The 14,306-nt window shown below is 40.7% G+C and overlaps 1 protein-coding gene across 1 annotated transcript in view; it reads right to left on the reverse strand.

The window, feature by feature from the left end:
• Window positions 1-4,483: 4,483 nt before the first annotated feature.
• LOC119654194 (innexin inx1) overlaps window positions 4,484-14,306 on the reverse strand; it is a 71,962-nt gene continuing 62,139 nt past the window's right edge. The window contains exons 4-6 of the mRNA XM_038059390.1: window positions 11,142-11,297; window positions 5,814-6,166; window positions 4,484-5,759 (exon numbers count right to left, since the gene is read on the reverse strand). Of these exons, the coding sequence (XP_037915318.1) occupies window positions 5,537-5,759; window positions 5,814-6,166; window positions 11,142-11,297 (732 nt within the window). The 3' untranslated portion in view covers window positions 4,484-5,536. The remainder of the gene's footprint in view (window positions 5,760-5,813; window positions 6,167-11,141; window positions 11,298-14,306) is intronic.

Consider the following 14,306-nt stretch of genomic DNA (forward strand, 5'->3'; position numbering starts at 1 on the left):
CCAGTTGCTAGTACAGTTCGCGGGAGTGATCCCCGTTGCCCTCCTTGCCAAGGAGCGCAAAGCTATCTACCGCCGTAAGGGCGAGAAATTAAGAGAGGTGGTTGCCTATGAAGAAAGTCAACGCACCCTTACCGAGTGGCAACTTTTTTGGCAAAATGAGCCAAGGCGCAGATGGACTGCGCGACTCATCGACAAATTAGACCCGTGTTGAACCGAACGCACGGTGAGATTGATTACTTCCTTACACAAGTTCGAAGTGGGTATGGAGGTTTTTAGTCTTACCTGCACAGGTTTGGGGAGGCGCGATCTCCTGATTGTGTGTTCTGCAATGGAGTGGCGGACGACGCTAAACACACCTTTCGTCAGCAGCTTTATGCAAACACAGGGGAGCTCTCTCCAGACAACATTGTCAAAAGATGCTGAAGAGCGCTGGCAGCTAGAATCGTATTGCGCATTATGTTCGGGCTCTTCTTATTGCAAAGAAGATTGAACTCAACCGGCGGAGGGATCAGACGGTAAGGGGTTCCCTGCACTGACAACCCTCCCCTTCCGTTGGTGAAAGAAATTCCCTGACTTGAAAGCTCCAAAAGCCGGGAGAGCAGGAGGGCTAGCCCGAAGTAATGTGTCAAACGGTTCAAGGCTAGTTTTCTGATGACAGGGAGGTGTTTAGTTGGTAGTCCGACAGCGTGTTGCTGTGGGAGTCCAACACTGTGCGTAAACGCATTCACCTAACTTGAAGCCATCGAATCGAAGGAAGTAATAAAAACACATAACTTGTGTTTTAATTGTCTCAGCGCTAATCACATGGTGGGTTCATGTCCATCACTTAAACGCTGCTGAAACGGCAAGCAAAAATTGCTGGAGAATTGCCGCAATGCGAGGTGAATAAACCAATGCAATTCGATATGAAGGAACTTTCCGATGTCAATTACCACAGACCTGGAAAAATTGACATCTTGCTAGGATCAGAAGTTTTTGGGGAATTGGTTCTTCCAGCCATTTGAACAATTCCTGGGTATAAAATGGTCGGCCAAAATACACGTTTGGGATGGTTGATTTCTGGTCCAGTAAACACTGCTAATCCTAATCAGAGTCACTACAGTTTAGTTGGCGTGCAGGAACTAGACGACAGTTTGAAAAGGTTTTGGGAAGTAGAGGAAACGGTTTTTTCTCAAGAACTAACACCCGAGCAAGAAGAATGCGAAAATCATTACAGGCTCACCACGCGATGGTCACCAGACACTGGCAGATACGTTGTCCGTCTTCCATTCAAACCTGATATTTGTCCAACGAAAATGTTAACATCATCAGCATACGATTCTCAGATGGCAACAAACTAAAAGAAGATTGGAAACGACTCCGGAGTTAAAGCTACAGTATAATGCTTTCTTGCAGGAGTATTTGGGGTTGGAACATATGGAGGAAGTACTACCATCCGAACTACATACGCGTCCATTATATTATCTGCCCTACCATGAAGTCACTAAAGCAAGTAGTACCACCACGAAGCGTGAAGTGTTTGACGCATCACATTAGCCATCAGCTGGACACTCGTTAAATGAACTGTTAATGGTTGGACCGACTATCATCAAAAACATCGTTGAAATCTTACTGAGACGGCTGCACAAAGTAGTGCTGACAGGTGACATCGAAAAGATATTTGATATTTTTCCACTCATATAGATCCATTCATAGAAATCCATTCCAATTGCCGTTGGAAGACTAGCAAGTACCAGGTGAATTGCAAAACTTTTTAGAAGTGGGTGGATACAATATGCGGAGAAAGTTAAGTGCACATATACAGTTACTCAAAAAAGTATCCGGACATGACCGTTGTATAGATATTTTCAAAGAAATATAAACAATTGTGGCACATTTGCTTAATGATTATTTGTTATATTTATCTTTGATTGGTTTATAATAAATTTCCAAAAAAAAAAAATTTCTCAGTTTCCGCTTTAAAAAAAAAATAGCTCCGTTGTTAAGAACGCTACAAAAAATAAAGTCAAAAAAGTATCCGGACAGAAAGCGTTTGAAGGAAACTTACCCCTTTAATGTAAAATTTAATATCTTGTTGGACCTCCTCGATTTTTTATTACTTCCCTTAGTCGACTAGGCATCGATTTGACAAGTTTCTCACAAAATTGTGGACTGATCGTCGCCCACTCTTCCTTCAAAGCTTTTCTAAGTGTAATTAGACTTGAAATTTCGCAGTTTTGAATTTTTCTTTTCAAATATTCCCACAAATGCTCTATTGGATTTAGATCCGGACTTTGCGCCGGAGTATCTATCGCTTTTGGGCAATTGTACAGCCGCCAAAGTCTACAAACGTAGGAGTTATGTTTGGGATCATTGTCCTCATAATAACAAAAATGCTCCATTTGCATTTTCCTTGCGCTTTGAAGTAAATTTTCCTTAAGGACTGTGAGATGCTGATATTTGTCATATTTCCCATTTATAAACTTTAAATTGCCAACTCCCGCTGCTGACATACAGCCCCATACCAACTGAGAACCACCGCCATGTTTCACCGTGCACTTTAAATTTTTCAAATTCAGCTCCGTATTTGGCTGCCGCCATACAAAATTACTTCCATCTGATCCAAATATGTTATATTTGCTTTCGTCGGCAAATATAACGGTTTTCCAAAAATCGTAAGACCTATTTATATGTGCAATAGCAAACCGTAGCCTTTTTTGCCGATTTTGCTTACTTATATAGGGCTTTTTCTGGGAACTCTACCGTGGAAATTATTCTTTCGAAGAATATTTCTAATTGTTTCGACACTTGTAACTTTACCAAACCTCTTTTCCGCCTGAGCTCTCAACTTAACTGCACTTAGTTTGGGGTTTATTTTCATTTTCCGCACGATCCATCTTTCTTCTCAGTCATTAAACTTTCGTGGACGGCCTGATCGCCCTTTCATATCGATGAAACTCGTTTTTTTAAAGCGTGTAATTATTTCATGAACCGTCGATTTATTCACTTTCACGATTTCCGCGATCGCTCGTATCGGTTTATTGTCCTTGAAAAGATCAATAATAACTTTTCTAACATCACTACTAATCTCCCGCGTTTTCCGACCCATCTTTATTAAACGTGTGTATACACAGAAGAATTAAATGCGCTACTAATCAATGTTTAATCACCATGTTAAATCAAAAGACAACTCAGTTGCAATATTGTGCATTTTCCAAGAATTCATCGCTGTCCGGATACTTTTTTGACTTTCATAACAAGCATGTATACATACATTCTCAGAAAAACAACTGTACTAAAACGAAATGATGATTTTTTTTCGCTCATTCCAAAGTGTTGCTATAAAATATTATTATCGTGGAAAACGAAATTATATTACTATTTTACAAATCTATGTTTTTCGCATTACAATTCTAAATTAACCATTGTCCGGATACTTTTTTGAGTAACTGTACATAGCTAAGTTCCTGCTTGTTGCCACAAAGAAGAGAAGCAAATCCACCTCGGTCATACAAAGAAAGGAAGAGGTCGGCTTTTTTGTGCAAAGAAATTATCAAAGTTGATACCTTCTCAGATCAAATGGATAGCACAGTATAATTGAAAGTATGTTGCCAGCTTTATTAGTAAATATCCTAGCGAATGACTTTCTATATTATTATGTTTTGTCTTGCCCTTGTTTAATTTTGCTAAGAAACTTAAAAAGAAGTGCTCCTTAGTTCAGTCTACGGTGTGAGGGCTCGCCCGTTACTAGCTCAGTCCGAATGACCGCAACCAATTAAAAATAATTTTGGAGAGAGTGTTCAAAATCATGAAATCCATTCGGTGCGGGGACCTAGATAAGGTCACTTCTAAGACCGACATTTTCACTGTTTTAGACATTTTCAGTTTATTATTATCTATCTATCTAGAGTCGAAAATCACAACCGATAATAGCTGCGATGATGAAATCCGCGCACGGTTGTTGTCAGCCAACAGAGCCTATTTCAGTTTACAAAAACTGTTCCGCTCGAAACGTCTCACCATAGGGTCAAAGCTCTTACTGTACAAGACTATGATCTTACCAGTCCTCATGTATTCCTCGGAGACTTGGGTTCTTAGCAAGAAAAATCCCGAACTTTTGGCCGCGTTTGAGAGAAGAATCCTCCGAAGAATTTTTGGCTCCCTACATGGGGATGGACGATTCCGTAGCCTACATAACGACGAAATCTATGAGCGATACCATGACCGTCAAGTTGTGGATAAAATCCGGCTCAATAGGTTACGGTGGGCGGGTCACTTAATCCGTATGGATGAGGATGATCCCACCCGGAAAGTCTATAAGGGCAATATCTATGGTAGAAGAAGACAGCTTTTAGGGATATCTAATTGGTGGACCTCGGCGCAAAACCGGGATGTCTGGAGTTCCTTATTAAGGCAGGCCTAGACCGGATACCGGTTGTTGCGCCGTTGATGATGATGATTAAGAAAAAGAAAAATTGCGTGAAAAAGATAGAAACACAGGAAATCCAATGTATAAAAATATATATGTATATTTATTTAATTGAGACTCAAAATCAGCAACACAGTTTTGATTCCTTTTACAGCTCGCTCCCGTGCTCAGCGTGATAAAAAGAAAACTAAAAATTTCATATCCAAGATTTGTTTTCTCGATCATAATCCATTCATCTTAGCACTACCATAAAATAATGTCTTAGTCGAACAGTGAAACTACAAAAGTTGCTTAATTTAATTCATTTGTAAAAACTAATAACACTTTTTCTTGAAGAGTGGCTCCTGGCGGATCCACGAGGTTCATTCTTTCCTGTCTTTTAGTATTATATAATTAGAGTAGATGTAAAAGTAGTAGCAGTATCAGTAGCATATTGTAGAGCATGCAATGGGGGCTCTTCGGTAAGAAAAAGCCTCTCTAAATTATTTTCCAGAATTTCGGCGAAAAAATCGATTTTTGCCAGAGTTGTGATGGCGGAAATTGACTCTTTCACTTATAAATATTTCATATGAGCTAAATATTCTTTGTCGAGGATTTACTTAGACTGTTATCCGTCATTTCGGTGAGGTCTAGATTCTATTCTAGGGAGTATTTAGATTGCGTTATGAACTATTGAACTATTCTCATGAATAGAGTTCTCAGACTAATAATGAATGAAAATTATTATCAAAATGAAATGTAAATTCAGTTCTTGAGGATTTATCTGTAAATAGGGAATGCTAAGCTCGGTGTTCCTTGCGAGAACGGAGAACAGCCTAAATAGTCCTTTCATTATAAACAATCAAAACTCGTAACCATCGTCCTCCTCATCATATACAATCACAGAGTCGCAGCCGAACTCTCTCATTTAAAATGTCCAATTGTTTTCAAATTTATTACAATAATTGTCTAACTACGATTTTCATTTTTAATAAAAAACATAAAATCCTAAACTTGGAATGGGTAGACACTCGTGCAAAAATTCGTAATTCTCGTTAATAATTTCAACACGTTACTACTGATGTCATCGTTGTTTTCGTCTACAGTCTAGTCCACAATATTCAGAACATTCTGAGAATTGCGTAGGCATTAGGATACAGATTTTGTTCGTCGAGGCTCCACCTGTTTCGCCAGCTCCGCGAGAACATCCTTGTAAATGATAGGGTCCAGATTATGACCCAACATATAAATGAGCCACCAATCACCGATATCCAATTTGTTGGATAATGCTTGGCAGATTTCCCGTGGCACCATGCGGTTCCGAGCGTTCAGGACACGTGGACGAATTTTCGGTAGGAAGATGATCATTGCTCTGCAAAAAGGAGTTAACATTAATCCGAAAATACAGCTATATACCAAAACTTACCGATAAATCAATAATCCAATCAAAAGTATCGCCAAAATGATGAACCAGAACCAGATAAAAACGTATGTCTTCTCGTTGACAATATTCAATGGCAGGATACAGAGGGAGTCGTGCTTCTGTATGGATCCGGACGCACCATATTTGTGGAAGATACATTTGGTGACTCTTGGGAAGATGTAGATCATAGGATCGACTCGATCGTCCTGCGGCACGTCTGAGAGGCCCATCACTCGCAATCCATAGGACATGAATTCTCCGTCGAAGAATTTATTCATCAAATAGAGTTGAACGATTATGTTGACTAGGCAGAGTGCTTCGCAGACCCAATAACGAATGGCATATAATTTATGGCGCTGGAAGGAAGCGAAAGGATTTATGAATGACAAATGATGTTTAGATTAACAATTCCAAAATTTGGGAAATTTAAACAGTTTAGTTCACATAAATTATTAGGTTAGCCTTGATGTCTAAGAGGTCCAACTGGCTGCAAATATACTAATACTACTAATTTGTTCGTATATTTAGAGACATTTTCCTCGCTTGACAAGAGAAGCGAGCAGGAATTTTGATGACAAAACTATTAAATGTCAAGGAAGGGTGAGATCCTCATAGGTTGCAGCTTACTGATAACTGAGGCTTAAGGATCCAAGGTCGAGAAAACACGACAGTTTGCTAAATAACGCCCAAAGCCAGAGTACCAAAGTTAGATTTAAATGAAGGAATGACATGATATCGAACAACATGCGACATCCCACAAGGATTCGTCCTAGGCACGCTCTTATGGTTAATTATGTATAACGTAGTATTGACGTTAGGTCTCCTCACTGGCGTGGCTGCCTTTGATTGACACAGTGGATTGACAATTGTTTTACGACTCCTCAAATTCGATATTGACGTCAATGGAGTAATTTATGGCATTAAGCCCTGGTTAGCTCGATCTTACTGTATATTGTCCAAGTGCGGGTCAATCCACTGGCAAAGAACGCAAATAGAAGAGAAAGGGGTAGCATATCCTACAAGGGGTCCGTGGACCAGGAAAGAGGGAGTAAGTTGCTCCCCATTTGGTCCGGTCCTGCATTAAGTTGATGCGGACTTAGGACCCCATCATTCTCAAAACGAATATTTCAGCTCTGGCCAAGCCAATAAGGCGGATTTGCGCTCAATATAATTCGTAGGCATGTCGTGTTCTACGAATTATATAAAGGAGCATTCAACATCTGCGAGCCGCTACGGTCACGCTGCTCCCAGGGCAGAGGTGAGGGAGCGTCTGACGATTTGCCTCTGCCCTGGTAAGAAACCGTAAAGCCGTCGTCGCTTGACTTTTTTTAGATCTGGGAATTAAGCGAAAAAATTATGCCAGCGAAAAATGTGACAAGATGGTACTAATTGGTATCTTTATATGAACGACGTTAATGGGAACCGACCAAAAGGCCCGCCGAAACAACAGTGGCTTCATACGCTGGGATGGTGAGTTGAGAGTCTCGCGACTGCATCCAGATGAGACCTTTGACAGAGCCAAACAGCAGAACTAAAAAATCAAAACGAGCCGACTTCTGAACCGAACACAGGCTGAAGAAGCAGAAGAAGAAGAAGAAGGCTTAGGTTCAAGCAAAAAGGGAAGATTTTAACCTTTGCTTTCGTTGTATTTGATGTCCTTTCCATAAATGTTCTGCAATGTGCCTAGCGGTCAAAGGGACTATAAGTTCCAGGGCGAAACGTAGATTGGTACCCACGATGGAGCATAAAACCTGGGAAACGGCTGCTGAACCAACACCCACAGCTCTCTAACAAACTTTATCCCCACCACCACGTGGTGATCGCTGGCAGTTCTTTTTTTATGAAAAACTGCAAACGGAGAAGGATGAAAGCGAGTCTCCCGCGTCTAAAAACAAGACCAAATGTACCAACTGGTCCTCCAGGTTGGAGGTTGGGTAGGGCTGACAACCTTACACGATTAACCGATGTTACAGAGCCACGGAAGGAGCCTCGGACAGGATGGATTTTACAATGACGAACTCGGCAACGAGAATGGATTAACAATTTGCACATTTTCTCATGGAAAGTGCGCTCCCTGTACAGACCGAACGCTGCTGAGCAGCTGCCCGATACCCTGTCCCAATATAAGGCTGATGTAACAGCGTTGCAAGAGATGCGATGGACAGGGGCCGGTTTCCTGGAGAAGAGCCGCTACACCATATATTATAGGCGGCCATCTAGTAAACCATGTGGTCGAAGTAGGTTTTTCAGTAAGCCAAAAAATGAAACCTGCTGTTACCGGCTTTGAAAATATAAGCGAAAGGCTATGCGCTCTGCGTTTGCGAGGCAAATTTAGAAATATAAGTCTCATAAACGTTCACGCCCCTCGAAGCCTGTCCCAAGTATGATATCAAAATCATACTTGGAGATTTCAACAGTTAAATAGGGACGGAGCCCGTATTCAGGCGATACGTTGGCTCCCACAGCTTACATAGGAATACCAATAATAATGGACTGCGGATTATTCAGTGAGCAGTATCGCATGAAATGGTTGTTGAAAGCACCTGGTTTGCGCGAAAAAGCGGCCGTAAACATACGTGGGCCTCTCCAGACGGGACCACTTTCAACCAAATTGACCACATGCTGATTGAACGCCGCCAGCTCTCAGCTTTGATGAAAGTGAGAACATATAGGGGGGCCAATATAGACTCGGACCACTATCTCATTGGCATGGTGCTTCGATCTCGAATTACGACACCACCTACAATCCCCTCTGACAATCACGTGAGAGTGAATACTGAAGCCATCCACAACACAACCCCCCGCAACACCTATAAGAGGGAAATGGATGCCGCAATAACTGCAGTCAACAGAGATCCTGGAGATGAAGCATCAACAAATGATCTTCACAACCACCTGAAGAACTTTATCATTGATACGACCACAAAGATACTAGGCCCCAGCCGCAAAAGGAGTCAGAACCGCTGGTTTGACGATGAATATAAGCTAGCAACCGAGTAATGTTGCATTTTCAAAGAACGCGGGCACGCGAGACTTGTCACGAACTCCGTCGAGCGGAGAAACGACTTCACAGACGGAAAAAGGAAGCCTGGGAGAACCAAGAAGTCAGGAGGATGAAGCCTTACACACCTCGATGCTCATCCTGCCGAGAAAAAGAGAGAAATCTGATTTCTGACAGAATGGGCATATTGGAGCGATGAGTTGAGTACTTTGATGAGCTTCTGAATAACCACAACATCGGTGAGTTGGAGGTCCCGCCAACTGAAGACGACGGACAAATACTGCCACCACCAAGTAGAGGAAAAACAGTTTATGCAATTCATCGACTTAAAAATTATAGGTCGACAAGAGCTGATGGAATTACAGCCGAATTAGTTAGATATGGAGGCGACCACTTACACCAAGTGGTTCATCAACTTGTGCTCAAGGTATGGGGGGAGCTGAATCTCCTGTATAGAGTCTTCTTGCGTCCAGGTCTGGAATATATAAATGAAGTTTATAGTTTTTTTCTAGCAATATTTAGTTGAGGGGCTTTTAACGGGACACTACTGCTTAAACTATAATATAGAAAAGATTGGGGTTGCTGCGGACCTTCTAGGTGGCTAGCACAGTGCCGTGAATTTCTTTATTAAAGAATAGATTCCTGATAATACAATATTGTACCATTCATCAGCTTAAGATAGCGTAACAAACTGTCATGTACTCTTTAGTTTCATTGCTTAATCACGATCCTTATAAAATTGTAAGGAGCACTAGTTCTCAATAGAAACTGCTTCAATTGACAACTTCTTAAATAATAGGTCTGTGGTGGTCTAGCCTGTAAGCATTAGTCAATCTTGTACCCCTGGTTCAACACCTGGTATAGTTAGGAATACGCTACCCTTGCTATGAAATTTCCAATTAATAACATTACGGAAATCGGAGCAGAACAGCAGTGAGTTAGAGAATAGCAGAGATTCATTCAGCCATAGGCTCCCTCTAAGTTGTGGCCACTGACTCCATGGCTAATAAAAGTCATTTGCGGAGCTATTGGACCCATTGGCCATATAGTGAAAAAAATTAGCCAGCCGGCTTCCAATGAGTTCCGTAAAAATGGATTTGGTAGTTGAAATTAGGTGTTTAATAAGAGTAGGATCACTGCTTTGCTGCGGATTCAAATTATTATTTACACTTCTTTTTTTCAGCCTTTGTCCGGTTCACAAGCGGGGTCGGCACGTCATGATCGGTTTAGCTCTATCGAATGTCTGATCTGGGTGCAATCTCGAGGTTTTTACATCCCCATCCTGCCACCCACCATACCGGAAAAGCAAAGGTTCCAATGCGATTATCTACTTAAAAGGCAGTGAGCTTCATGCTCTATAAAAGGTTAAACACCTTTCATGTGGTAACACAAAGATTCATTTTTGAAATAATCCAAAATTATATTTGCCGACATATAAAATTTTCTAAATATTTTTAGATGTCATTTTGAATAGCAAATTAATTTCCTAGACTAACTAGAATAGTAGAACGCATTCAGAGAACTACACTAGAACTGTTCTCATATGAGGAAGTTACCGGTCAAGTATGGACCAGGAAAGTCAGCCAATTACCGGACTACCTCCATCGTCAACACGGCACTATAATGCGTAAAACATTACGAAGTGCTCCAGTTATACTTCATTCTGGGAACACTACTTCCTTTCTCCATACCGAGTGGACTTCATAATGATATCTCAATTTCTCCCTCTCCTCTTATTGTTATATTGCTAACACTTCCAAGATCACTTTATTGTCATATGCGTTATCATCCCGACCTACTTAAACTTGACTTTCAACTGGTCATAAGTTCCGTCGTTGACATAGGATACCCCCGCAGACTTTATGAATTAAGAGCGCGATGAGAATTGATTATTTATATTCAGGGGCTCCGAAAACTCATTTTAGATCTGCAAAACCACAAAATCATGTTCTGTGTTCCAATCAAATTTTTTGTTTATTCTCCACACCAGCGAATCTCATTCAATTTGGAGCTCTTCAATTTAATCAAAATCGTCTGCCCGAAGTATCTGTATCTTTGTGGCCAATCTATTGCGGTTTGTCTTAATAAAGTCAGTCTACACCGAAAATAGGATTACATATTTATCTGCAATCAAAACATATGGTAACCATATGCAGTACAGAAAAGATACTGATCTGATGTCTTTGGTACTCATTGAATAAGAGGACCCGTTTGAAAACTTTCAGCTGTGCGTGGATTATACAACTCTGGAGTGTTCGTTGGGTCCATCCGCTATCTGTTTAATCTCCGCTTTGAATCGCTTTTATTTACTCGAATTGTATGGTAATTACCTTAATGTGCTTGAGTAGATAATCTAAAAGATTGCTCTTCTTGGCGCATTTCTCCTCTTCTGGGCAAATTGCCAAATTCAGTCCCATCACGATTGTCCGAAGAAGGCCGCCTTCGAACATGTCCCAGAGATATTTTGGGGTGTAGCATGCGATTGCCTGAAAAGGAAGAAAAATGGTTTTTAGTATTACGAAGTGCAAGCAGAATGTTGTGTAATTTTCATTCTAAAATTATAACTTTGCAGGGAATATTTTATATTTAACGAGCAGATTGAACAGCAATGATCAGGCTCAAGAAGGAATAAAACTAACTCCAAAGGTCGAATAGGCTGCGATGAATAAAAGTCAAAACGCTATCGATTTTCGTGGCATGAAGAATCACAGGAAAACCTCAATAGGACGCGCTGAAATAGGAAAAAGCATTCCAAATTAGGCCTGTTATGATCCGAGTCTTCGAAAGTCATTTTTGGAAATAAGCTAAGTTCGATCGCAGTGTTGGATTGCTATTCCTGTACGGAGACAAAATGGATGGAGGAATTCGGAGAAAGCTACGAACTTTATCTTCTTTAAAATTATCAATATCAGTTAAGGTTTCTGATATGGTAAAACATAAAACATAAACATAAAATCGAGGTTTACTCTATGCAAAAATGCACAGGAGGGAGGAGACTTCGTCATTTACATGGACAGATACTTTGGTCAGTAATCTAACTTGGCTCCAAGGTAGAACCGAATTCCCTCTAATATAAAATTGGCTTACTTCAGGCTTATATTCAATTAACCTGGCAGAACATCAGGGGAACATTTGTTCAAAAAACTTGGGAAACCCACTTTGTTTTCCCTCAAAATGATTGGAATGATCTCTATGTTGATCGACTTATGAGCAATGCATCCATTCCCAAAGGGTCGCTTCATTGAACTCAGCATGCCTCGAAGAAAGGATATTCAATCAAGGTACTCCACGCGGTAACAGCAAAAATTGAAAGGTTAAGATCCGAAAAGAAATACTTTTTCGCCGTATTCACAGATATCACGACTCCCTTCATCTATGCCTCGTTCGTAATGTTTTGTGGCCCGCAAAAGGCATGAAGTTAATCCGTCGTTAATCAGTGGAAGAAGACCCATACTGGTTTCCGAGGTTTTTGGGCAAACATTTGTGGACTATTCATTGAGCGCTAAAAAGACTCCACTCGTTACGTTCACTATGAATGGTAAGCAGGGCTGCTACAAACTTCACATTTTGAAATCTAACCAGTGCATAGTCAAATATTTTGAGTGAGTGCAACTCGACTTTAAATTAATGAAAACACCATTTTAGGAACGATACCCTAATAATCCAGGACCGGGATGTGAAACTTCAAAACAAAAGCTATTTTTAAGAATGCAGGCATGTGGTCGCCGAGGCTGAATTTTACTAACTTTAGAAAGCTGATAGGTCAAATCCAGAGACTCGCTTACGTTAGTATTACAGGTACGATTCTTCTTCTTTAGCCATTGTGTCGTTCGGTAGCGAAGCCGGCTCAGTTAGGTCAGGTTATCATTGTTTTGGTTGGCCTTTTGCTCGTTTTTCATTGCTTTTGGTGTTCAGGCCAAAAAATAGCATAAAAGGCTGTCTAAATATGCCTTGTGGAAAGGCGACCAATCGTACGACCTATGTGCCCATCTGGTAACCCCTGGGCAAGCATGAAGTGACTTTGATGATCGTGGAATATATCACTTCCAGATCTGTCTTTGAAGAAAGATACTTTGTGGTAATTACCAAAGTGGAAGAATAGTGCTCAGTTGGCTACAGATTTTTAAGTAGGATTACACCCGCGAGTTAATCATATTAGGAACTCAGGGGTATTGATGTTTCCCCTGATATAAGTCATAATATGAGCTAGCCTTCTCTGTGATTGAAACATACATTCTGCTTTGGACAGAAAAACCTCCGAAATAAGGGTTTTTCTTTTTAAGTTCTGTGGACCCCAATTGATATCGCTTGGATATTGTGTTGGCGTAAGAGAATCATCGATATGATGTTCGTTTTTTTTACATTTTTAGTGTATTTTAATGTTTAGATCTCCCAATGGCACAAGAAAGATTGACAGCTCCATTTACATTTAAAAAAAACTTTATTGGTCGCATATAATTAGAAGGGATTGTGCTTCAACTGAATAGCTTAATGTTCACCCGAGGAATGAAAGGAAAATAGTATTATTCATCGACCATTCTGTCAGTATAACACCTATTGCAGTGTAACATCCCTTCCTTCAACAATGAAATTGTTGTCCCTCCTTAATGTGTCCACTGCAACCGAACACATTGCGGACGGATGACAGATCTGTGTGCCGACCAAAATCTTCGTTTGAAATACATAGTACCAGGTGTTAACGAAGGTTTGGAGCTTTCAAGTGACAGTGGTGATCACTTTCCATGTGCTACTCCTATAAACATTTCACCAAGGTCCATGACCCGGTGAGGAAGCAAACAGATGTCATCAGCATAGTTGAGGTATTTGAGGAAAGATGTCATCGTCCATTGAATTCATCTATATCCTCCGGACAAGGCTGCATGAACAGCGTCATCGACAACAAGAAGGAATAATATCGGGGATCAGACTCCGCTTTGGACTCTGTACGTAGAACATGCCAGATACGTTCCTTGTTCACGCTGTTGAAAGCTTTCTTGAAATCGAACAGTAGGTGAAGCGAAGATGTAAGGTCCGCGCACTTTTTGAAACTGATCCGAACGCTGTGGATGTGGTCAATCAGGAGGAGCGGAAACCAGCCTACTCTCTGGAAATGGTATGTTAGCCTGACGAAAGATAGCAACTGTATACCGGAGCATTTATTAAGGTTAATCAAGCAAATAAAATGCTATATCTAATCTACTAGCCAAGGTGCACTGTTAGCAGTTAGTTTGCTTCCGAATTGACCCTCTTTGTTCCTTTTCTATATCCGTTGTGTATATTTTTCCTACCTTAACCACTCTCATTTATACAAAGAGTTTTTTGGCAACTGTTTTTTTTTATTAGGACAGCAAACTTCCAAGGGTAAAACGTTCAACCATTAAGAAAGTGGAACAGGCAAGGATAATGGTTGAAATCACTGGGAGATAGATACGGAAGCAGGTGATCATCATCCCTAAACGAAATAAAGGATTGTACGTGACATTCTCAGAAGAGTG

This window comes from Hermetia illucens, chromosome 4 (genome assembly GCF_905115235.1).
Source record: "Hermetia illucens chromosome 4, iHerIll2.2.curated.20191125, whole genome shotgun sequence".
NCBI classification, from domain to species: Eukaryota; Metazoa; Arthropoda; class Insecta; order Diptera; family Stratiomyidae; genus Hermetia; species Hermetia illucens.